The 26,810-nt window shown below is 36.5% G+C and overlaps 2 protein-coding genes across 2 annotated transcripts; one reads left to right on the forward strand and one right to left on the reverse strand.

Annotated features, from left to right (window-relative positions):
- Nucleotides 1-9,965: 9,965 nt before the first annotated feature.
- Nucleotides 9,966-13,810, reverse strand: LOC147548212 (auxin efflux carrier component 3-like). The gene is made up of 6 exons (XM_086669543.1): nt 12,097-13,810; nt 11,637-11,898; nt 11,460-11,545; nt 10,740-10,897; nt 10,483-10,559; nt 9,966-10,393 (listed from the first exon to the last, which is right to left on the reverse strand). Exons 1-6 carry the CDS (start codon nt 13,292-13,294, stop codon nt 10,327-10,329), a joined length of 1,848 nt encoding a protein of 615 aa, XP_086525669.1. The 5' UTR covers nt 13,295-13,810; the 3' UTR covers nt 9,966-10,326.
- Nucleotides 13,811-19,316: 5,506 nt separating this feature from the next.
- On the forward strand, nt 19,317-22,360 carry LOC147548213 (uncharacterized). Its single transcript, XM_086668004.1, has 3 exons — nt 19,317-19,692; nt 20,113-20,621; nt 22,307-22,360. Exons 1-3 carry the CDS (start codon nt 19,317-19,319, stop codon nt 22,358-22,360), a joined length of 939 nt encoding a protein of 312 aa, XP_086524130.1.
- Nucleotides 22,361-26,810: the final 4,450 nt, after the last annotated feature.

The raw sequence follows: 26,810 nt of genomic DNA on the forward strand, positions 1-26,810 counted from the left end.
CAAATAAATAAACAAATAAGGCTAACTATACTAAAGGTGAGAGATTCGGGAAGAGTCGAGCAAGAATCGAATGAGAGGGATACTTCGATCCACAAAGTCGATAGTGACTAGTACTAATGATCTTATAAGCATAAAAAGTTAGTTAACTTCACCCATTTACTTGGATGGGTCAACGAACTCTTGGTTTAACTCAGATTCCAGTCCATGAACGGTCTAAAAACCCGGAAGATTTTATCATTAAAAGCAATAAAACTCTTGTCACATCAAAACATGTTTCACGAGTATCCGACTACAAAAATTAGCTAGACATGGCGATACAAATAATAAACGGGAAGAAAACAAAGAAAGTTAAGGTGAGAATCTCCCTATTCCGATGAGGCGCGAGACTAAGATCGACGGGAAATATATGTATTGAAGTGCTGTCGATCTCCCTGTAAAAGAATGCAGGAGTCCCTTTAACAAAATATAATAGGTGTCCTCTTAACCAAACTTAATCTCCCCTTAACGACAGTGTCTTCTTCTTCCTTTCAAAAACAATCCACCATTAAAGCTATAACTAAGCTTTCTCTCACTAGAAATTTGAATACCAAAGCACAAGGAAACACAAGGGAAATTATCAAGTGAGTAACTCAAGCATAAACCCTAAAATTTCCGGCCAAAAAGATGGCCGGAATCACCACAAAACTGTCCGACCAGATCTGCAAAATCCGGCCAAGAAATTGAAATCCGAGCTGCTCTGAGGTTCGGCCAAGCTTCCCGTAAGCGTCCCGTGCTCTGTTCGCCAATACCGAGCTATGAAAGCTTGCTGTTCTCTCTCGGTTGCTGTACCAGTTGCTCTCTGTCCCGAGCTAGAATGAAGGAGCTTCAAGAACCGAGCTGTTGATGAAGGTAAGAGCTGCTGTCTTGGTTGTTCGTGGAGGACCGAGCTGCTGCAAAGAGGAGTCCGAGCTACAGTTCGTCCCTTCTCCCGAGCTGGTTCTTCTTCCCGTCCCGAGCTGCTGTGGAGGAGCTGCCGTGCCGGCCGGCCAAAGCTATGGCCGGCGGCTGTCTCCTTTCTCTCCCTCTCTCTAAACCCTAAAAACCTAATGTAGAAGATGAAGTCCCACTTTTTCAGATTTTCTTTTCTTTTATCCAAACTCTTGAGACATAAGAGAGGGGTGCTTATATATTTCTCCAATTCTTTCTTAGACTCTTGGCCTTTGGGCTTTGGACTTTGGGCTTTGGGCCTTGTATCTCATTAGCAACCAAGGGGTGCCTTCAGCATATATTTCTACATTTCTAATTTCCAAAGTAGACAAAAATGTCCCTCGACTTCTTTGTTCCATAACTTTTCCGTCCGACCACCGATTCGACTTCCGTCTTCACCGCCGGACTCACCATTGACTCCACTTTCCATTGAACCTCTGATTTCACCAAAATGACCAAAATACCCCTGGTGCTATTTTCCTTCCGATCTCTTCCACATGAGACGAAAATGTGACGAATTGCTTCGTTTTATTCCGAATGTAATGCCAAACTCCAAATAAGCTTCCTAACAAGAAAAATACATAAATTATTAGAAATAAAACCCGAAACGAACTAACTCATCCAAGTTAAGTGATCTTAATGTGGTATTTTAACGCCACATCAACATGCTAACTAAACTAAGAGCCATAGTATCTCTTTGATCATTACTTCCATATTGATGATGATGATGAGTAGCCATTGTTGCTCCACCACCTAAGAAATTTTCAAGTTTTGGGGATGAAGTTGGTACCATTCCTTCACAAAATGTCAAAAACAAAGAATATTAGACAAAAGGGTAAGTTTAAAAAGTATCAAAAAGCTAAGAATTTCAACCAAATTTACAAAAAAAAAAAAAAAAAGTATAAGAAATGTTACAAACCTTATGATTGTGATGATCTATTGAGAGCTTCCATGGTACAAAGAAACCCGTCTGATTTAAAGGCATAATAGCTAAGTGAGAATAAAACCCACTATTATCATGACTTCCTCCAACTCCATAACACAACCCGTTGTTGTTCAAATGAGGAGAGAGAAACAAACTTGTTGGAACTGTTGTTGTAGTTGAAACAACAGAAGAAGAAGAAGAAGAAGAAGCTTGTTGTTGTTGTTGTTGGGTTTCATTATGATGCTGCTGATGATGATGAGATTCTGAAGGTACTTCCATAGTTCCTCAATACCTCAACGAAGAGCATCAAGGTGCAACTACTAATTGTTTAGTAAACTATCAGGTACCTTAATCTAGATGCCAGATTCATTTTTCATCAGCTTATAGTATCAGTACTCAAAGGCTGATGAACTTAAGGTTTTATATTTTGGGCGAAATTGAATAGACAATCAAAAGAGTTACAATTTTACATTAACAAATCACTCGGGATTGATGGTTTTGAATAAAAGAATGGTCGCCGATAGATGTCGGTGCCGTTGTCGTCGTCGGTGAATGTTGCACTCTTTTCTAGGGTTTTGTTGTGGAAGAAAAATTAATTGGAATTCCTTTTCTTTTGGAAGAAGAAAATGGAAGAAGTAAACGAAGGTGAACATCACCCACATTAAAAAAACCGGTGCTTATAGAAAACTTGAGTCAATGACCATTGACCCTAGTCAATAAAATCTCCGGGTACTAACAGCCTTTTGGCCCGGTGCCTTTAGAAGCACCCTTCTACCTGTCACCACTTGACATTTAATTTGATTAAGCCGAAGTTTCCATTCACACTCACCACTTGGTCAATACGAGCCGAACTAATTCAAAATAGGGTAATTTTTCAAATGGCCCCCAACTTTGTGACCAGCTTCCTGCCTGGCTTCCTACTTTAGCAGTAATTCTCGTATGGTCCCTTTTTTTCGTTATCTTTAACTTTCCGTTACTCTCTCTCCTCTATCTCACTTTCTCTCTCTGCCACATCATTTCAGCATGCCAAATCATTATCTTCAGCGGCAAGGGTCGCCGACCAGTAAAATTTCCGGCCGGCGACCTTCAAATTTTTTTCTCTCTTTTCTCTCTCTCCAAAATTTTTTTTTTTTAATCCTCTCCTCTCTCTCTCTAAACTCCGGCGAAGGGGGTTTCCCTTCGCCGGAGTGTTTAGAAAGAGAGAGAGGAAAGCATAAAAAAAGAGTTAATTCCTATTTGGCCCCCTACTGTGTGACCAGCTTCAAATATGGCCCCCAAAATTCTGTAAATTCAAATATGGCCCCCTTTTTTTATGTAATTGTCCTAACTACCCTTTCTTTAAATCCTTTTTCAAAATTAAAAATAAAAATAAAATCTTAATTCCACCTCATTTCCCTCTCCACCACACATCTCTCTTCATGTCAACTCTCTTTCTCCAACTCACCTCTCTCTCTCTCTCTCTTTAACTCACTCCTCTCTCTCTCTAACTCACCTTCATCTTCTCCGATTAAAGTCGTCGGCCGGAAAATTTTCCAGCCAGCGACTTTAATCGGAGAAGATGAAGGTGAGTTGGAGAGAGGTGAGTTGGAAAGAGAGGTGATGTGGAGAGAGAGAGAGAGAGAGATGTGTGGTGGAGAGGGAAATGAGGTGGAATTAAGATTTTAATTTTATTTTTAATTTTGAAAAAGGATTTAAAGGAAGGGCATTAACTTAAAAACAGCGGGCCATATTTGAATTTACAGAAATTTGGGGGTCATATTTGAAGCTGGTCACAAAGTAGGGGGTCAAATAGGAATTAACTCAAAAAAAATTTAGAGAGAAAAAAAAAAGTTTGAAGGTCGCCGGCCGGAAATTTGGCCGGCCGGCGACCCCTGCCGGTGAAGACGATGATGTGGCATGCTCAAATGATGTGGCAGAGAGAGAAAATGAGATGGAGGAGAGAAAGTAATGGAAAGTTAAAGATAATGGAAAACGAGGGTCGGCCATATGAGAATATTTGCTAAAGTAGGGGGTCAGGCAGGAAGCTGGTCACAAAGTTGGGGGGCATTTAGGAAATTAAGCCAAAGTTCACCACCACTTCCAAAAACTTGGGATTTCCCTCTATTGACCACAATCTACACCACAATTTCAAGCTCTTTCGTAGGTAGAAAGATCTCCCGAAATCACCACATTATCTTCCTCCAATTTCATCTACTAAGTTATAGTTTCGCATCAGTTTCAATGGTGAAAATCATGAAAACTGGAGAAAGTTCAAATGTTGATTTTGATCCAAAAATAATGATAAAAACAAAAGAATCACCCACTAAAAAGGTATATACTGATAAGAACCTTCAAGTTCTTACTGAAGGCAAGCCAAAGATAAACGTAATACTAATATTAAACTTTATTAATAACTTCAAGATTCATATTCATATCCCTTAACTACTATGAACTCAGCCATATATATAGGCTATAACCAAACAATTTAGACTCCCACTAGGACTCAATATTTAGAAATACAGAAACTCCTAAATTACTTAACTCCTAAATTGCTTAGAAACTCTAAAATATGGAAATTCCTAATATTAAATAATTATAGAATATCTTCCAAAATATAGAAACTCCTAATATTAAATAACTATAGAATATCTTTCAAAATATAGAAACTCCTAATATTAAGTTTTTACAATATCTTTCTTTATCATTCCTCCTCCCTTGACAACATCTTTTCCCTCAAGGATGTTCTCGATCATAGTTAACACCAGGTCTCCCTCATCTTCGACAATTGGTATTTCATCATCCATCGCAATATTGAGGATAAGTGCCTTCTTCAAAACAGAAACAGGAAAAACAAGATGAATATTAGTTCCCCCTTGCAATTCCAATTGATACGCTACTGGACCGATTCTTTTCAGTATTTTTTATGGACCAAAGTACTTTGGAGATAACTTCAGAGTCTCCCTTCTTACTGTAGAACTTCCCTTCTCAGAGCAACTACTCTTATTAGATACTACTTGTTTGGAATATCCTCTATATATGACCAGTTTTGTTTCCTTTAGTGGATTTATGTTCATCAAACAGTTTGATCGAGGAGAAGGTCTAGGAACATTTTCTTCAATGTGAATTTCTTTCTTTTTGGATTCTTCTTTTTGTGTATTCATCAGGATGGCATCACTGTCGTCTCTCTCTGAGATTTTTTTGTTTTTTCTGCTAGCAATCTTCTTCTCTGCTTTGGTTGTTTCTCTCTCTGTCTTATCTTTATCTTTCCCGGGCTCTTTAACCATGTTTGAAATACGCTCAAATTCTTCTTGATATTCATAGTAGGACCCGGTTTGTCGTAACTTTGCTAGTGGAACCCCTGCGTCTTCATACGTCGTTCTTCCGAAGCGACCTACAACTGCTTCAACAAACTCTTCCCATGTACGAATACCTCTTTTAGCCCAACGACACCATTGCAATGCTTTTCCATCCAAGTAATTGATTGCAAACTGAATCTTTTGGTCTTGTGCAGTGTTATAAAACTCAAAATATTGTTCAGGTTAAAAAATCCATCCTTCCACATCTGATCCGTTAAACCGTGTTAAATATAACCTTTCACCTTTAAAACGATCACCTCTTTGAGACACAATCTCTTTATTGTCGATCAATCGACCAATCTTCTCAATCAATAATGATTGATTTACCGTCATCTCAGCCATCTTCTCCGCCAATTCACCTAATTGCTTCTCCATTTTTTTTTTTTGAATTTGTACCAAAAGTAAGGTTCTCTAACGAAGATAAAAGTAATGCGAAAGCGAACGATATGAGCATTTGCTATGGATACCAATTGATAAGAACCTTCAAGTTCTTACTTAAGGCCAGCCAAAGATAAACGTAATACTAATATTAAACTTTATTAATAACTTCAAGATTCATATTCATATCCCTTAACTACTATGAACTCAACCATGTATATAGGCTACAACCAAACAATTTAAACTCCCACTAGGACTCAATATTTAGAAATATAGAAACTCCTAAATTACTTAGAAACTCTAAAATATGGAAACTCCTAATATTAAATAACTATAGAATATCTTCCAAAATATATAAACTCCTAATATTAAATAACTATAGAATATCTTCCAAAATATAGAAACTCCTAATATTAAATATATATAATATCTTCCAAAATATAGAAACTCCTAATATTAAATATATATAATATCTTTCTCTATCATATACACATTTCATAACTTTTGTTTCAAGTGTTTTCTCAATAAAAGAGGTGCATTAATTTGAAAATGAAAAAAAAAAATTGAAGAACGTGGTGTGTCTGATAGGTTCATGACCTTTTGACACGAAGTTGTCGATAGGTAAGAGAACATATCGGTGAGGTACACAATGATATATTGTAGATGTAAGAAAAGAGAAATTGTATTGATTGTATTGATTTCCAAACTATTACATATGTTCTTTATAAAGAGTTACATAAGAGAAAAGTTTTATCAATTTAACAATGTGGGACTAACTATTCTAACATTCTCCCTCAAATGAATGACTTTTGCTAGTGAAAAATTCATGAGTTTGTTAAAAATTTGTAGATGTTGACTTGGTATGTATATGGAGACATCATTATGAGGTTGCTATATTGCTGTTGTTTGTTGATGTTGTTGTTGTTTGTTGTTTATGTTCTTGTTTGTTGATGTTGTTGTTGTTCTTGTTTGTTGTGGTTGTTTTCTTTTCTCCATTTGAAGAAAAGTTGGTACAATTACCAGGTGTTGTTTATCTTAAAAGTTGGTACCACTGCCAGGTGTTGTTTATCTTTTCTCCATTGGAAGACCATATGAAGAAAAGTTGGCCCCATTGCCAGGTATTTTCTCTATTTAAAGAGAATTTTATTCTCTATTTAAAGAGAAAGCGGACAATTATAACCCATTGTCCGGTTGTGGGCGGAGATATACTCCTTGCTTTCAAAAGCTCTCAGATGATTATTACTCCATATAAAATGCAAACCCTTGATCTTATGAGTTTATCCTTTTTCAACCATTAACAATCATCATTCTCGATCTTTCCCACTTTAATTCTTCTCTATACTCTTTTCTCTTATCTACTCTTCATTTGATCTTATGAAAACTAAGGAACAATAGTTTGAGAGTTCTCAACTTGGATATGAGAAGTATGAGCAAATCAACTAAGAGAAAGTTCATTTTCCATTAAAGAACCCACAAACATGTTAAAAAAAACATCAAAAGAAAACCCTATTTGAGAATAAGCTTCATTTCTTTCACACATTTTACCGAACACTTTATGTGCATACTTTGGTAAATCAAAATTGGAAAATTAGAAGTCTAATTTCAAGATAAACATGAGGTATATAACAAAAAAAAAATCTATGAATGCTTTCCCCCTCTCTAATAGTTTTCCAATTTCTCTTTGTTTGGACATCTCAAATAGCTTCATTTAAGTGACCATTGATCCACATAGATTTCATGTTGTAGGGAACTTGAGGCATTTGAAATGCCTGAGATCTTTTAAGAGCTTATCTTTTGATTTCTTCAACAAATCACTCTAGTTTGATCTTTCTTCTTCTTGTTAATCTTCATCGTTTTCAAATACTATTGAGAAAACTATTGAATAATGACTAGATTTGAACAATAAAAGAAAACTACTCTTATTTGAAGAAAAAAAATTGAAGCAAAAGCTAAAATAGACAAAAGTCCGGCGGACAGTAGTCATTAATGGGACTACCGCTGCCGGCAAAGCGGAAGACTATAAACGACTAACTATTACCCAATAAAGAAACCTAGAAGCTCTTATACCATGTAAGAAAAGAGAAATTGTATTGATTTCCTAGCTATTACATAAGTTCTTTATAAAGAGTTACACAAGAGAGAAGTTTTATCAATTTGACAATGTGGGACTAACTATTTTGACAGTAGAGCCTAATAGCCTCTCGCCGATTGGCAAAGAACCCTGTCGCCTTCTTGGGTCCGACCTTCAACAATGGATAACTACTGCTAGTTTTTCTGAATAATTCAAACAATGTATATTATCGCTTCTCAAACATCCTAGATCATTCCTTTATGTGATTCTTGAAAACCGCGAGACTATATTAGTCGACCACGTCGTTAATAGCAAATGTAGAATCTTTTGTTTAGGATCAAACTTATATGAAAGTGAATATTCAATAATTGACCAGTGAATATAAAGGAAAAGCTTACAGTTTTTTATATACACTTTCACTTTCATAATGTTTTTCACATTGCTCTCGGTTTTCTGTTGACATGATGAGTACCGACGAACAAATAAAAATATGAGGGATCTTTCGTATTTGGTTCATATGGAGTTAGTGGTCGTCTTACCGAAATAATATCGAGAGCTACATATTACTCTTTCTTTTTCTTCGGTAGGATGAGTACTGACGTCCAAACATTAAGTTAGACCTTTTCGATTTACTTCAAATAGTGTCCGTTAATGTCTTACCGACTTAAAACCAAAAGCTACCTCTCTCTAATAATTTTTATTTTTGTTATTCCAAAAAAAAATTCACTCCTGGAAATGTATTGAAATCTAAGTGTTGAAACTGAAGAGAAACTAACAGTGAAGCCCCTAGAGAGAGTGTGCCAATAAAGCAAGATTGACAAGGATGGTTGTAGAAAACGAAAAATAATTGACATTAAAAGAAAGAAGTAAATATTAAAATCTGCATAAAATAAGAGTTCAAGAAAGAAGTTAGTCATTTCCACAAAAAAGAGAAGTTAGTCATGAAATAAGAGTTCCAAAAGAATTGGCCTAATTTCTAACACAAAAAAAAAATTGACCTATCTACTTTAATGGTCAACAAACCTAAAAATCAAACTCAAAAACCTAAATATGATCATAAATGGGTTCTTCTAGTGTAGATTATAGAGTGGCGGGATAACTCTATCTTCCATCAGAAGTTCAGGGTAATTTTGAAGACCATTCTTTCCCCATTTAGGGAACCAAACCCTAATTAAGAGTGGATAATCAAACAAAAATAATCCCTTCCTAAGCCTTCTAATCCGGTAATGTCTCCTTCTAATCCTACAACCCGCCGTTTCAAAACCTTATCAAAATGCCGGTTTGGACATTAGTGAATTGTATTTTCCTTATTTTGTAGTGTTTTAAAGAAAAATAAAATATAAATTTGTGGAGTGGATGTATGAAATGGACTACTGACATCTTATCAGGTATTTTATCCTCTACACGTGAAAACCTTTCTTCCTTCTCTTTGGATGTGATAGTTTAACTACCCTAAACTTAAGGGTACCCCCAATATTTAGTTCTACTTGGATGTGGGTGTGTCCAAAGTTGTCACTTTTTTTTGTTTAAGTCTGTTTTCACTCTTGACACTTCGCTTTGAACTGAGCGATTCCGAAGTCCACGAATCAGGTTGTCTGAGTGCCCTTAGACTTGCCTAGTATGTGTTCGAGCGCCAAGAGTGAAGAGCAGGTTTGAATAAAAAGATGCGAGCCTATAGTAGTTGGAAGATCACGTTCATTAGAATGACACATACTCAAATGAGAAATTCACTTTATGTTATGATATGGACTCAAATGTCATTATAATATTAAAAGGCATAGATCGGTGTGGTTCATGTACTAAATAAAGTCTTTGACTTAAAATAGGACAATATAGAACTCAACTTTAGAGTAGTGAAATTAGTCAATTTTCAAATTATTGACTTTTGAATTAAGTTTTAGTCTTTAGTTAACAAAGTGGACAAAACAAAGTTTTAATGAGTTCTCCTTAAATTCAGATCGAATAAACATTTTAAAACAAAGAAGTTATATAACGAAATTCAGATTTTCTAAATACAATATTTTTTTCTTAATTTTCTTTATTATATTTGTTAACTCAAATTCAATATCAAAAACTAGAAGAAAAAAAAGTAAAAGTTGTTGTATAACTATTGTAACTAGAATAACCACAGTGTTCATTGATTTATAGAACTTACTTTATATTGAAGATTAATCTTAATGGGAGAAAAGTATGAACCAAAAGGCCAACCTTCCTACCTTCGAAAGTATAATATAAAGATCGGAAGAAGATTTTATCTCGAACGAAAAAAATGGGGAAAAAAAGGAATTGATTAACAAGAAGTGGAATTTTTATTGATCCTTGTATTATTAAGTATTATGCAGAAAAAAGAAAAGAACACATGAAGTTTTTCTTGGAGAAAATTTAGCATGGCTGATTTTTAGACACATTGGGAGATCAAATCTTCTAACTTATGTCATACTAGCTTGGGGAGAAGACAATTCTTTCTTTCTTTTGAGTGTATCTCCAAAATTGGAGTTCCAAGTTCTCTCTTTCTAATCAAATCTTGAATTACTCGACATTGGGAAGCTTCTTTCGAAATGTAAAAGCGAACCCAAGTATCAATACCGAGTAGTACTCCATTGAAATTGGTTATCTAATTGATCTTCTCTTTCTGCACAACTTGGATGAGTTCATAATCCGAGAATTATGTAGTAAACCAATGTAATTGGCAATGCTATTAGCATTCCAAATATAACCCTAAAATTAGGAAAAAGAGAATTAGTAATTAGAATTAGACATCAAATTTGGTTATATAAATTTGAACTTTTCAAGTTGGTTTTACTCACGCAGTGCTAAGGATTTGTGGATGAACGTTATATTCTTTAGCAAACACGAAAGGAACGATCCCTTGAGGAAGTGCTGCCTGATGGAGTTAGAAGAAGAAATTAATTTATCGATCTACTTTATGGTGGCCCAAGAAGAGCCCACCATGTGAATGGTGGACTTGAACACACATAATGTTGCAGATCAATATAAATGTTTTAGTTCAGCTAGATTTTTTTTCAACTATAAATAGTCGACGACAAATTGAATGATCTGTTACCTGAACGATAGCAACGTGAAGAAGGGTTCCACGCAAACCAACTGCAATAGAAGCAGCTGCCATAACTGCCGGACCAGTTAGGAACCTAACGGCCATGGCAAATGTAGCGATAGAGTTACCACATGCAATCATCTTTGGTTGCAAAGCCATGAACAAACCTGTGATAAACCACGTATATGGGTTAATCTTTTATTCTACGCTCGCCCATTAGAAAGTAAACCATGACTACGTCCGAGCTGGGTTTAGTCCAATATGTCTGGTGGGAGCATATTAATTTAAGTTATTTCAAATAATAGATTCTTGGTTCAAACTTGTTACATGTTTGCCTTAAATGATCCCAAAGTAGCGTGAATCAACCGTTCAGGCAAGGTAGATGCACAAATTGAACAAAAACAAACATCCTCAAATCAGACAATCAAGACTAATTAGATGAGTAAAATCTAAATCGAAAAACATACACTATCAGATGAGTCAGATGCACAGGTCAAATGTTGTTACTGTTCCTTTTGTCATCGGAGACAGGTCACTAGCTTATGCCCTTTCCATAAAGGGAGGGGCTAAACGCCACTGTTCAAAGTGTTGTAAGCACCCGGTTGCACATGGAACATCTCAATCAAGTGTTGTATTTTGGCTGGAGTCTACAGCAGTTTTGTCGGGGGCTTTTAGCAGCACCCTTCGGTATAAAAGTGATAGAAATATAGTGTCAATTATGGTACTTACCTAGACTGAACATAGCCATCCCTAAACCAGCGTCTGACAATATTGCAATGGATTTCTTTAGTATTGCCGGCATTACCACGTGCCACCTGTAAAATTCAAAAAAGAAATCTTAGCTATTAACTTCACCAAAATAAATAAAATAAATATCAATTGTTTATTTATTTTCTTTTGACTCACCTGTAGGCAACTAGAGACCAAATAAGACCGATAAGGCTAGAATAAGTATTTGGATTGCGTATAAGCTTACGCCAAACCATAATTAAGATCAGTCGAGACATAACACTCGCTGGTGGCATATGTTTTATCGCGTTTGAATCTGACATCCCACTAGTTTTCGGGTGTAATTCTGCCCTTGAACTTGACCCAAGTTTTGTTATATCTCCAAAACCTTCAATATCTTTTTCATCTTCTTCTTCAAATTCCACATTTTCAGATTGACCTACATAAATTAATCAAAAACAAAATTTCAACAACTTAATATTTTAAATATATAATTAAGTAGTGTGATTTTCTATTGTCTAAATCTCACTCTTCTTGTTAGTCTGAGTTTGAACGAGACCAAATCATCCATATAGACGAGCAGATCGTTGTGAAATCTGACTCAAGTTAATTCAGACGTCGAGTTAAATTTTGGTACCTTTGAAATCTCCATTTTGAGGATGATCAGAAACTAACATCCGGATTTCCTTGGCGCCATGATCTGACCGTCCAGATTGATCAGATGCATCCAAATCAGTACCATCGAATACATGTAAACCACCAACTTCAGTAGCTGGTGAAGCACCAGAACTCCAAACAAACATATGAAGTTCCTTCGCATCATTGTGATTTCCTTTACTTTGTGTTTGAACTTTTTCTGGTTCCATTTGTATCTGATTTTGGTTCTTAGGGTTTTTAATTCCAGTACAAGAAATATCTGGATTAGGAACAGGATAAGAACTTGTAGGTCTAGGATAAAACCCACTTTTTGATAAATTCATAGTACTTTGTTCTTCAAAATTTGAAGATCTTGGTGTTAACCCTTTTGAACTTTGAACATTAAACAAATCATTTTGATTAAAATTTGATCTTCTTGTTTGAAAACCCATCATTGAATCAAAATCAGAATGATTAAAATTTGATCCTCTTGGAGTAGAACTCAAACTATAAATTTCAGCTCCAGTAAGATTAGAAGGTCTTGGAGTTGCTAATGATCTTCTTGATACATTTGATTTTCTAACAGTAACATGAAGTTTACCATCATCACCAATTTCTGCATCTGTTTCTAAAAACCCATGACCATCAAGTGAAACAACATCTGAATCAACTTTAAATGAAACAATTGAAGCACCAGTTTCAGGAAATTGTTCCATTATTAACAATTTCGCACCACGATATTCGAACAAGAAAAGTAACAAAGTATACCAAATTATACATTGTAAAACCACAACTTGTATCATCAAACTACCCGAATAATCTCCATACATTGCTATTAAAAGGGGAATTCCCATTACTAAAGTATTGGGTAGAGTAGAAAGAGAAAATATTGTTATCATCCATTCTAAACTTCCATTTTTAGTGAATTTAGTCCATAATCCAAGAAGAAATAACATAATTACTTTCTGTAAAGTATCCGCAGCGATGAATCGGAAATTCATAGCGTAAGGATCGTTACTCGAGATGAAATGAAAAGATAGAAGAGGAACAGCGAAAACAGCGACGAATCGATTAATTCCTGAACATTGATCAGGAGTGAAAATTTTCCACCATCTAACTGAACCGTAAGCTAAGAACATTGCTACATAAAGTGGAACTACGGCTGTTAATACTGTGTATAGATCTTTCCCTGAAATCATTTTGAAGTTATAATTCAAGAATTTGATGTGATTTTGTTCTTTTAGATCTGAAAAAGTTGTGTTTTTGAAGAAGTAAAACAGAGGAAGAAGTTGTTTGAGGGGAAATTAGAAGTGAAGATAGGGTAAAATTGGAAGAAGAAGAAGAAGAAAAACTGTTTGTTAACTAACAAGGAGGTATAAATGTCTTCATTTTCTTTTTTTTAGTTTGATGGATGAGGGTGTTTTTGTTCTGTTACAGCTATGAAGGTAGAGAGAGAAACTGAAATACACATAGCAGAGTAAATAAGAGAGAGAGAGAGAGAGAGAGAGAGAGAGAGAGAAGAGTTTTGAGGAAAGTGAGTGTTTGGTTTCAGGAGTGATGTAAGTTGAATATAAATAGGTGGTAAAGAGTTGAGGAGTACGGGTTAGTTCGTTGGGGAAGGTAGGGAGGTTAACAGTTGCTAAATAGGCCTGTCTTTTTACTCAAATAGGCTTAGGGTGTGTTTATAGGCGTCCCTTCATTTTACTCTTGCGTCTGCTCCTCTATTCGCGCAATCGCGCCCCATAGATCCGAGAGCCCACCAGGAGAGGGATACGATAAGAGCAAAAGAATGGGGCATCCAACGTAAATACGTAATTGATGTATGTGTCTTTTAACAATCAAAATTTCAACAGCTTTATGTGTCAGTGGGGTGCCTACAACAATAATGTTGGGCATTTGGAACCTCCCGTCATTTTTTTTAAAACTAAATTATGTGATCACACCCAAAGGGTGTGGATGTGGTAGACCCATTCTGGCTACCGCCTTTATAAGTATAAAAAGACTTGGTGAAGGCTAAAATACATGAACATAGATTAAGAAATTAGATCATTCTCCATTATTTTTATGTAAGCCCAAACAAAAACAACAACTTAGAGGGAGAAGAATTAAGTTCAACAAAAAAAAAAAGAGAGAGAGAAGAATTAACATGGGACAAAATACAAAATAGAAAAAATCAAGAGAAAAACTCTAAGAGAAATAAACAATAGGATATTCTAAGAGATTAAATACATATAGAGAGATATTGAGGAGTATAGTTTCTAACTGCCACCTTAATTCACCATCAGAGAAATTTGAATGAGAGGACTAGGGGTGGGAATTTTGCCCATGAGCCCGCACCCGTCCACGGGCACCCGAGCCCAACGAGGACCATGGACGCCCGCGTCCGTCTCGAGTATAACCCGCCCAGCCCGCCAAGTTACGGGCATGGGTTAAAACCTCTACCCGCGCACCCATCCATGCCCATACCCACTTAACGCCGCCCAATGATAACCCACCAAATTACATCAACTTTTTGGGTTGATGAACCAACATTCCATGTTGCTAGGCCTAGTTAAGATGGTAAACGATATATTTAAGGGCAACCATACGAACCAATGCATTGTTTTGCAATGACCCAAGAGAATTCCTGGTAGGTTACTGAAGTAGTGTTTGGTTTTGAAGAAACAAGGAGAGGGATAAGTTTATATTATATCCCAATGAAAATTTTTCATTAGTTATTAATGTGAGATTTAATTTCTACGAAGAACAACACAAATAATGTCTAATTTTATTCCCTAATTGCCTCTTTAGAATTAAGAAAGGTGTTTGGAGACTTTATAAAAGGAAATGAAAAAGTGAATTTTTTCAAGTAATGAGCTTACACCCGCCCGCCCATACCCGAATTACCCGAGCTTCTTAATGGGCATGGGCGGGTAATGGGCAAGGCGAATTTCAAAATTGCCCGTCCGATTAGCCCGATTAGCCCGCTTACCCTAATAGCCATTGAAATTTCGTGCCCGACCCGTCGGCCCGATGCTTCAAGTGCCTATGGACGCCCGTACCCGCCCAATTTCCACCCCTAGAGACGACGACATATGTTTGTGAGAAAGATGACGTGGCACAATGGTGGTGTGATTTTAACTGCTTCCCTTTTTTTGTACATCTTAAACATGGGGTAAAATAACATAATTATCCTATAATTATTTGTATAATTACCGAGAGAGTTTAACCCTGGCAGATAGAGAAATTTCGATAGGGTTCTTCTACTCCTTAGCATATCTTCATTTTGTTAGGGATTGGCGAGACTCGTGTTATAACTAAATATTGGTCAACTTTGACCAGTTAAGAAGTCAAAAGGTTGACCCGGACAACATTGTGTTGAAGTCCTACCTGCGCACGCCCAATCCTTTGATAGAGATAATAAGGTGGTCCCGAAAGAATTATGTCACCTAAGTCGAACTCTAACCAGATAGATTGTTGGAAGTTGGCACGAGTCTCTTAGACCCTTGGAACTCTGAGCCTAATATCAGGTAAACCCCATGTAAGCTCTGCCACCTCCTTGCTCTTACTAGCAAGGCAGAGCAGGGAGTTTTGTAGAAGTAAGCGCGAGGCCTTAAGCTTTGGTTTGCCTAAAATGATAACTACGCGGAAGGAATGATGCTACAAATTGACAATCTATATTCAAGTCGTTATTATTGTTAGAATATACGATTATGATCAAAAGATTTTACTTAACGACCATGCCACGTGACTATAATTGAACCGGTGTCTTACGGAAGCAAAATCACAACTGATGATTTACCTCCACCATGCAATGAAGGATATATTCCCTCAGTTTGAAGGAATGGTATCCTTCCGAAGGAATATCCTTCGACCAAGATGTCAATGCGTATGATTTGGCGAATAAGATTATGATGACCTTAGTCGGAAGATCATTAGTCCAGTCAAATTAGGAGTTGTAATGCTTAGCTAGAAGCCACTTACGATCGTCGGATAACTTCGGTAATCCGCGGCTAACATAGACCGGATCTTACAAGGGTTACACATAAGAGCGGTGGTTCGAACGGAGAGAATTGACTTGTGAGAGATTGGCAAATTAATGGATTGGATCCATTATTGGTAAGGCCAAATAAGTTCGGAGGAGTCCGAACACATACACACACATCCGGGCCCGGAATGGAGGCCCAGGAAGGCTAAAGGTGGGTCGGCCATCTTATAACCAGTTAGGTCCCAAGTGGGCCGGCCAAGGAAGCCCATAAAAGGGCTATGTTGGCCGGCCACACTGAAGGAACCCTAAAAGGGTATTTTGGGAAAATACCTTATAATTAGGTCTTTATGAATCCTAGTTTGGGTCAAACACCTATTCTAGGGAATTCTATATAAGGACCAAATTAGACAACCTAATAAAGGGTGATAGCAAAACCAAGGAAAACCTAGCCAACTGAAAAGCAGTTCAGTGTGATTTTTTCAGAGAGAGGGAGAGAGAGTTGTCTGAGAGAGAGAGAAAAAAAAAAAGTTTCTCTCAAATTATCTAGTCCCGAAGAAGGAGTTCTTCATTTCAACCTTCAAGAAGGTCCTAGCTGACTCAAAGGAGGGAGTTCAAGTCATACAGTCGGTGTCTCAAGTAAAGGAGCTACAATTGGAGCTTTTATCTTCCGAATCCTGGTCGGGATTTAGTTCGTGGGAAAGCGATTAAAGGTAATCATCTTTCCATTCTAGTTCATTGATTAGTTCTTGTATATCGATCCCGGTAATCTAGTGTTAAACATATGATGTTTGAGATTCCGCTTAGAACATTGGATAGTTGTATTAGATACACACAAAACCGTACATTCAAGCCTTTACAAATATCACAGATTTTCTCTAAAAAGGGGTCCAATCTTTAACCTCTCGTAACTGCTCGATTTCTAACCTGCACACTAAACTAACTTGAGCGTCCGAGTATCTTTGTAGGTGCACTTGTACCCCCTCCCCCCCACCAAACCACCATTACAGCAAGAAGAAGCAATCTTACAAGGTTAATTTCTTAGAAATATTTGGGAAGCCACTTTCTGACATATTTTTCTAAACTTTTAAAATTATCTTTTTCAAATTTTTGTGGCCGTTAATGGACAATTGGCGAATATTTATTGTTACAGAATTGTTCTTATTTTATCATATGTAATAACACTAGGTTTCCGCGGTCCTACGAACGGGACAGATCCTTCTTGGCTAACGCCGGAGATGACTTTCAATTTTAGAAAGAACAAGAACAATCATTAATAAAGATGATTTCGAGTTTGGAAAGAAAATAAATAACATAAGAGAGAATAAATAGGGAAGGGATATTAACCAACTCATAAATAAGTTGTAAATTAGAAAATAGTGGGTAAGGAGAGAAATATGTGGGTAGTAGTTATTTTAGGGATATTCTAACCGATTTTGGTCGATTTACACTAATACCCTTCTATTTTGATTTAATTTACATGAAGAGGATTTTATACCAGCCGTTGGATGTGATCTCTGTCAATCTCCCAACAAAAATAGACTGCCAGACTTATCTCTGACGTAACCGACTGGCCTGTTTTATTATCATAGATATTTTTAAAGATATTTAAAAAATATCTTCATGGACTTCTATTGACGTCTGTTGACAATGATGAACAATTTGAGGATATTTATTATAATAACATTATTATTATCGTATCGTGCAAAATAATATAATTTTACTAATACTTCAAAATATCTCCGTGGACATTGTTGGATGTTGTATTTATATTGTTACTGATGACGTCGCAAAGTGGTTTCTCGAATATCCCCACAAAATCTACTTGTAATCCTTGATTGAATGTCCCTTTCCCTTCTACTATGATGACTCGAGACAAGGGTTACTGATGCAGGGGCACCCGGCGTGGAGGCTTTTTCCATGACCAAACCGGGCCATGGGCCAACCGGCCATGGAGAATAGTTTTAGGAAGTCCCAATTTTAGTATGATTATTAGAGAATTTAGGTTTAGGAAATTATGTTATTTTAGTATTTCCAATAATTGGAAAGGTCCAGATTTGAGTCTAGTTATTTAGGAAGTTGCAGTATTTTAATTATTTAGGAAAGTCTAATTCAAGTCTATCTAGGAAAGTCCAGAATCCTATAAAAGGATATCTAGTTTGTCCATTATTCTGATGTTGAAGAGAAAACCCAATCAAGTTTAATCGAGTTTACAGTTATTTAGAGTTATTTAATCGTTATTTAATCGTTCTTCGTATTAGTTTATTTTATTCTTAAATTCCGCTGCGTTCTACATCATGTGGTATTCAGAGCCACCAAAGTTTTTGGCTAATGATTCTGGAAATTTTTTTCCAGACCAGTTACATCAGTATCAATCGTATTATATTCGTCAAGATGATCATATTCAATCAAATTATACTCATCAAGAGATAACGAATCAATGCTCATGTTTTTCATGTTTATATGCGAATAACGACTCGTACAATTATCATTGGAATCCGGGAGAAATCGAACGAGAAACCCCTCCACAACCGTATTCATCATCACCGTCACCACCCCCACCATTGTCTTATACAGCTTCACATCCATATTCTTCTTCTACACCACCTCCGTACTCTAATCATTCACCACCGCCGAATTCACCACCGTATTCATCAGCACCGTCAACACCCCCACCATTGTCTTATACAGCTTCACATCCATATTCTTCTTATACACCAACTCCGTACTCTTATTATTCACAACCGTGTTCACCGCCTCTACCATCTTCGGCACCGCCACCACCAACACAATCATCTTTTCTTTACTACTCACCACCTCCACCACAACCGTGTTTTTCAAAGAAGGTTTTATCCCTAAAGTCCGATTTGGATAAGATACTACATAATTGTAACGACGTCAAAACAATACGTCAACCATCTTCCTCGTCGATTATATCTTTTCCTCAGGAAAAAGAAAAAGAAAAGTATGAAGAAGTTAAAGAAGATGCTCAAGAAGAAGTTGAAGTTAAAGAAGAAGAAGAAGAACATGAAGAAACAGAAGCTGACTATCTAGATGAAGAAGGTCCACACGTTGAACTCGAGGATACTAGAGACCAAACACTTCCTCATATAACCATATCTGAACAAACCTCATCGTTGTCTACTTTTCAACCGACAACCAATACGTCAGCTCCAACACAAAACCTAGAAGATGGTCGTCAAACTGTTAAACAATTTCAGTCCGACATTGAATCCTCATCTTCCATCCCATTAACAATGGTGAATCGTTCTCTTTTTCCATCAATAAAGAAGGAAACCCTAATTTTCTTCCATCATTCTGCTCCATCTTTACGAATGGCACCTCCTAACACGATGATGAATGTAGTTTCTTCCACTATCAACAACAAAGACGACAACAACAAATTCAAGAAGAAGAAGAACAATGAAGGTATTGTTATTATTCCATATCTTTCTCCTATTAACAGTAGTGGCAGTGATGTTATTGTTCATGAAGATACAATAGTATATGAGATACTAACCAGATTACCAGTCAAATCCCTTCTTCGTTTCAAATCTGTCCGGAAAAGTTGGAACTCTATTATTCAAAAAGATGAAAACTTCATTGATTTACACCTTTCCAGATCAAAATCACGTAAACCTAATCCCTATTTAATCGCTACACTACCAAATCAAAATTATAAACCAGAATATGATGGGGACATCTTTTTGACATGTGACTTATTTGAAGATTTTTATAAAGAATGAAAAACAAGAGCAGCAACAGCAGCCTCCATTCAATTTTACAACATAAGGAAAGCAATGTCATTCTATCCTCAAATAATAACAAACTCCATTAATGGCCTGATTTGTTTTATTGACTCAAGGTTTGGCTGTATTCCTCGTTTGTACAATATCAGTACTCGAGAAGAATCACCACTGGTTAAACCAATGGTAGTAAGCAAAGAAACATATAGTAACAATTTACTCATCTCCCAATCAAACTATCAATTTGGATACGATCCTGCTTGCAGTGAATACAAGTTGGTTGGTTTACATCAATTTTATACCTTAGATAAGAGTATATCATATGGTGTTTGTGAGGTGTTGACAGTTTTAGTCGCTAGAGTCGGGAGAGAAGACAATTGTAATAAGCTTAATAGATGGAGAAGGATCAATGAAGTGGCACCTTATTTTGTGGCTGCTGGCTGTCCTTCGGTTTATGTTAGTGGTTCTATATATTGGAGCACTAGAGCACTTCTTTTGGGTGCAAATGATCGACGTGCATGTATAATTGCATTTGATGTTGGAAGTGAGAAGTTCAGAACTATTTCAATCCCTAATTTCATACTTCAGCCTAGAGAATATGGTAAGGATGTAGCTGCACATGAACGCCAACGTCCCCCTTTTCCGTATGTTGATTTATTGGAAGTAGACCGACGTGTAGCTCTTCCAACTATAATTGATTCAGTGGCATATGAGATTGGAATTGAAGTTGGCGCTTTTTGCCAAATTCGTCTCCTTCAGATTCAATGTAAAAATCGTTCGAAGTGGGAATTACGAATCGCCATGGCGGAATTCAGCGTATACGGGCGGCTCACATTATTTTCTTCGTCGAAACGGTTCGGGACGAACCTCGTGGGAGAAGGGGAAGCTGATGCAGGGGCACCCGGCGTGGAGGCTTTTTCCATGACCAAACCGGGCCATGGGCCAACCGGCCATGGAGAATAGTTTTAGGAAGTCCCAATTTTAGTATGATTATTAGAGAATTTAGGTTTAGGAAATTATGTTATTTTAGTATTTCCAATAATTGGAAAGGTCCAGATTTGAGTCTAGTTATTTAGGAAGTTGCAGTATTTTAATTATTTAGGAAAGTCTAATTCAAGTCTATCTAGGAAAGTCCAGAATCCTATAAAAGAATATCTAGTTTGTCCATTATTCTGATGTTGAAGAGAAAACCCAATCAAGTTTAATCGAGTTTACAGTTATTTAGAGTTATTTAATCGTTATTTAATCGTTCTTCGTATTAGTTTATTTTATTCTTAAATTCCGCTGCGTTCTACATCATCTGCAAAGACACTTTGTCGCTCAAGTCAGTTTAATGTTTCATGTTAAGAAAGTAACTCATCGAAGAAAAGTCTCATCCCATTGATAAAGCAACCCTATTATGGTTATAAATGTGAGGAGAATAATCGTTGATCACGTGCGTAACCACTTGCCTCGAGGTAGAATTGAGCTTAAGGTGTCGAACAGACTTCCACAGACTTCCCAACTATGTTTAAAAGTCAAAAAGTGCTTAGAGATAGAGCTAATTTGGATCAAATCTTTGCTTGCCTATGAGGAATCGCAAGACTTAAGGGGCTATGGAGACTTGTGTCGACCTACAACCTCTTTGCTTAGAGTTTGATTTGGAGGAAGAGCTCTTTCGTATCAACCTTCTTCATTGCTTTATCGAGGGCTCGCTCAGGCACATATGGGATTTGATACATGCGGCCCCATGTCAATTTGTCGACTTATCTTAGTTTTAGACAAAATTACTTGGGGAAAACGACCCAAAACCAAATTTTTCTGGAACGAAATTCTCCTCTGCGTGAAATCTTGTGAATTCAGATAATGTATTATGCACTGACTAATATTCAGACCTTCTTTTTGTGAACACTTATAATGTATTATGAACATCCATAATGCACACAAATATCCTATTTTGTTGTTCAACTCGAGTACAAAACATTTTACTTTCTATACCACTTTTTGCTCGTATAGTATGTCGCGACAAAAATAATGTGTTACATACAAGCACACCACAATTTGTCTAATACGTTATGAACTGAAACGATCATATTATTTTTTGGGATTTTTTCTTTCTCTTTAGAACTTTGTATTTTTCATATTACACTATGAACTATTATATTATACTTTTTAAATGTTTGGTCATAATACATCATAATCCAGTACATTGTTTCTCCGTGGGCTATATAGAAAAGGCGCAACAACAAAAACATCATTTTCGGTCCATGGACCTCCCGCCTATTTTTTGCTGGGAGCGAATTTCACACCAATTTCTAGCGGTGGAAAGGTTTTTCGACCCGACTCTGAATAATAAGAGTATTAGTAGTAGTTATAGTAATAATAATAAAAATATTAACATTGTTATTATTAGGATCATTAATTACTTTTATTATGTTCCTTACTCAAAATATTTAAAAGTGTTTTTTATATCTTGGCAGACATTCTTTCTCTAAAACTAAAATATGTCTGAATATTTTCAGGGGAACCAGTTAGAGGCTACTATTATTGAGCTTAGGTTTAAAGATGGAAAATGATAGTGAAGGCAAATTCCCAAACACATGAACAAAAAAAAAATGGTCTTGGAGTCCGGAGCTTCTCTCTCTAACTTTTAGAGAGAGAAAGTGGATCTAGTCCTTCTTCCATCAAGAACATAGCAAATCTTGGTCGATTTCTCATTTTCTTTGGAGATTGTAAGAGATCTCTACCTATTATCCATCTTTTCAACTCAAGACAACCAGATCTTCGTTTTTTTTTCTTGGATTCCTTCATCGAGCTTCGTTAAGTCGGGAGCAATGGCTAGTCATGCCTTTAAATGACTTTACATCTCAAGAACATCAGATCTATTGTTTACCTTTCAGTTTCTATCATTCAGATCTAAGAAAATTTGTTATCTTTAGAGACTATATCTTTAGAAACTACATAACTTACATATTTGGTTCAGTTTTTTTTCTTTCAGCTCGTTATTCACTTTGATCATCTCCAGGATCTATTTAAAGGGTTACTACTTTTCAAATTGGTGCCTTTTAAATCCTCACTTCTTGGTTTACCAACATCTCCCTTCACCTTGTACATCCTAACCTCTAGTGGTTTCAACTTCTCTTCTCAATCTTTACTGTGAAACCTAAACCTCTCTTGTTTTTTGTCTTGCTTTTGGACCACATAATGGAACAACCCTATTTCATTCATCTGTTTGATATTTACATACATGGGTTGATGATCGCCGAACTTAGCAGTTTCGGCGACAGACTCAAACATCGGTCGATCGAAGAAGACAACGCATGTGTCATTTGCCATGCTAGCACTAACTTAGGGGGCTACACGTGTGACACAGGTGTACCTTCTAGTTCAGTTGATGGGTTGCACTTTTTAGTGGGCCTTGTCATAGTTAGGTGGCCCAACATAATTTTCTATAGTTGGACTTGTATCTACCACTATTTGGGCCAGTCTTTTGATCCACGAATTATACAATGGGGGTGGGTTCCCCATCTGCTTAGTAAGCCTTTTGACCCGGGTAAATGATTAAGGTTTAGTTCGGGAACTCTTTTTGGACTACTATCTTTCTCTGACGCTTCAATCTATATAGGTTTATCACTGTATTTGTTATGGTTCAGGGCTCCTCCTATCTTGGTTAGCACTACAACGGTTGCCTCTCTTATGACCATATTTCTCACCAGCTATGACTCTCTACTTTACTTTTCACCCTTTGCAGCTTGTCTGCACGAATTTGCTTGCTTCGTTGGGTCTTTGGACTCATACTTAGTAAGCGACCCTATTTACCAGGTGTTCGATCGCGATTTTTTCGGATTGGGGTGGGACATGATTTCTCTATCGAGAGAATACTGGAGGGTAATCCTGGAATCATTTGATTCTGTCTTTAAGAAATTGCGTGGCTTTTTTGAACCATGAATTTCTTTTTCATTTGGTTCTCTGGGTGTGGTTTGAGTTAAATCTGGTTCTGAAGTGGTGGTCATGGTTTGAAGGGTTTCCTATCGGGCTTTTCAGTTGGGAGATGGTTGCGCGTCATTGGTTATGGTCCTATATGATCGTCTTTGGAGTACTTCTCTTCTCCACTTCCTATTGCGGAGAAGGATGTCAGTTGTCGAAGACACAGAATGAAGAACACAGTTCAATTATGAATATTATATATGTTTTTCCATGTCTGTACGCTCTCTTTCAAGTGTTGTAATCGTGTTTGCTTCATAAATGATACTACGATTACCCTTTAAAAAAAAATATATGTGGTCTCGTGTCCTAAACGGACAAAAGAGACTTTGAATACATTTCAAATGTCTTAAACGAATAATAGGATATCGGTAAACATTTGAAATATCTTAAATCAATAACAGAAACATTGGTGGACATTGCAACATCACCAAATATCTCTTTTCAGTGCCCATAGGTGTAAATGAATCAAGCATGTGAATGATCAGATAAACAAAGTTCATACACATAAAAAGAAGAGGTATTTCCTTTTTAGTCTCCTACCTCATGACCAGCTTTTTTTTTAGCCTTTTATTTTTCGTAAATTCAAATTTAGCCCCTTTTGTTAGCACCGTCTGTTAACTTTAATGGTTAATTTTGTTGTTTCACAATTGCCCTTGTTATAAAAGTTACTTTGTAAATTCAAAAATCCCCCCTTTTAAATATGGGCCGGTTTCCGAAAAACTTCAACTTATTTAGAAAAACTAGGGGTCAAAATGAAATTTATTTTAAAAACATTAAAGACACCTCATCACTCCTCCATTTCATCACCTCTCTCCTTCATGTCATCTCTCTCGCCACCTCATCATCCCCTCCGATGAAGGTCATCGGTCGACCAAAATTTTCAGCGACCATAAAACTTAAAGAAAAAAATTTGTGAACTCTCTCTCTCTTCTTCTTTCATCTCTCTCGCCACCTCATCATCTTCTCCGATGAAGGTCATCGGTCAGCCAAAATTTTCGACGACCTTAAAACTTAAAGAAAAAATTCTTGAACTCTCTCTCTCTCTTTTCTTCTTTCTTTTTTCTTCTCTCTCTCTTTCTATCTATCTCCGGCGGAGGGGAGCACCCCCTTCGTTGGAGATAGATAAAGTAGAGCGAGAGAAGAACAAGAAGAAGAAGAAGAAAAAGAAAAAGAAGAAGAAGAAGAAAAAGAAGAAGAAGAAAAAGAAGAAGAAAAGAGAGATAGTTCAAGATTTTTCTTTTTTAAGTTTGAAGGTCGCCGGAAGTTTTGGCCGACCGACGACCTTCATCGGAGAAGATGATGAGGTGGCGAGAGAGATGACGTGGAGGAGAGAGGTGATGAAATTGAGGAGTTATGAAGTGTCTTTATTATTTTTAAAACAATTCCATTTTGGCCTCCTACATTGTTCTAAATAAGTTGAATTTTTTGAGGATTAACCTATATTTAAAAGGAAGTCAATTTTGAATTTTCAAAATCACTTTTGTAAGAAGGGTAATTATGAAAACAAAAAATTTAACTATTAAAGTTAACTGACAGTGTTAACAAAAGGGAGTAAAAATTAAATTTACGAAAAATAGAGGACCAATTAAGAAGTTGATCTCAAAATAGGGAGTCACAAAGAAAATAACTCTAAAAAGAATTACACCCCTAACATCCTTCTCTTTTTTTTCCCCCAAATTTGGGATTAGAGACTAGGAGTTGTGATCTCTTTGGCCTCTTATAAGTGCTTCTATCATAAGGCAAGTGTAGGCTAGCTAGTGGATTTATCCACTTTTTGATAAAGTGGGCAAAGTACCAAAGCTACCTAAAACTCTGTTGTTTGCGCACTAAACTCATTATTGCTTCCTTTCTAAGACTAGAGTCCTAGACTACATATCTCTCATACTTTTGCTTTCCTTTTTTTTTTTTTTTGCCTCTTACCTCTTCTTCATCCATTATATTGGACAAAAGTGCCAATTAGGCAATTACATATAAAGAGTAGGGTTAGATGGATGTTGTGGGCTCGGGTCAACTTGCTAAACTATCATGTTTACATGTAACATCACTCCTATATTTAGCTTCAATTTGAAACCGAGCACTATCCCACTTAGGCCTTAGCCAACTCCTCTCTATACTTCATCTCTATCTAAGGAGAGAATATTTGGACAACATTAAATAGTCAAGTCAACACTAACAAAACTAAATCTTTGCATCAATACTAACGTTTTAGCCGTTTAGGTCAGACCTATGATTGTCTTTCCCTTCTTAATAGACAAACTAAAGCATTTACTCTAATTCTTTTTTAGTTAGGAAACTTTATTACTCCTATTACATTAGGATGTGATTATATACATATATAATTAGTTTTTAAATATTTAAGAATTGAGAAAAGAAAAAGTTGTGCATGGAAAAAGGGAAAAGTACTTGATCTTATGTTTAGGAGTACCAAATGTTAGACCTATTGTGAAACGATAAATACCTTTATGATTATAACTCGAGTTAAGTCGAGGTATAGAGGAGACGATCGGGTGAGAACCGAGAGGGATGATAACTTGGATAGCTCTCGGTTGAACCCGAGGAGGAAGATGATGAATGACACTCGGTTATAACCGAGGATGGTGGATTGATGCTCTCGGGTATGCCGAGAGTTTGACACTATCACTTCTCGGTTGTAACCGAGTATGGTGATGGAGATATGTGAGTAAGCCGAGAGAGGAAGATGATAGAGAAGAGTTGATCGTGAGAGAGAGAGAGATAGGTAAATACCTTCTTTATTTACACTTACAACTTAACTTTTACATTATGCATGGGACTCCTTATATAGTTTTACATTGGAGAAGTTTTAGAACTATAAAACTCTCTAAACTCTTATCTAATACAACAATCCTAATAGCACTAGGACTCCTAATAATACTAGGAATCCTTTTCCTAATCATAGACTAACCCACTCGGTTTAGCCGAGTGGAGTAGACTTCTAACACTCCCCCTCAAGTTAGAGCGGGAATGGAAGTAACGCCTAACTTGCCAATAATGTTCTTGAACGGTTCTGCCCCAAGTGGC

This window comes from Eschscholzia californica, unplaced genomic scaffold (assembly GCF_041429995.1).
Source record: "Eschscholzia californica isolate CP2 unplaced genomic scaffold, dmEscCali1.0.p SCAF_3, whole genome shotgun sequence".
NCBI lineage: Eukaryota > Viridiplantae > Streptophyta > Magnoliopsida > Ranunculales > Papaveraceae > Eschscholzia > Eschscholzia californica.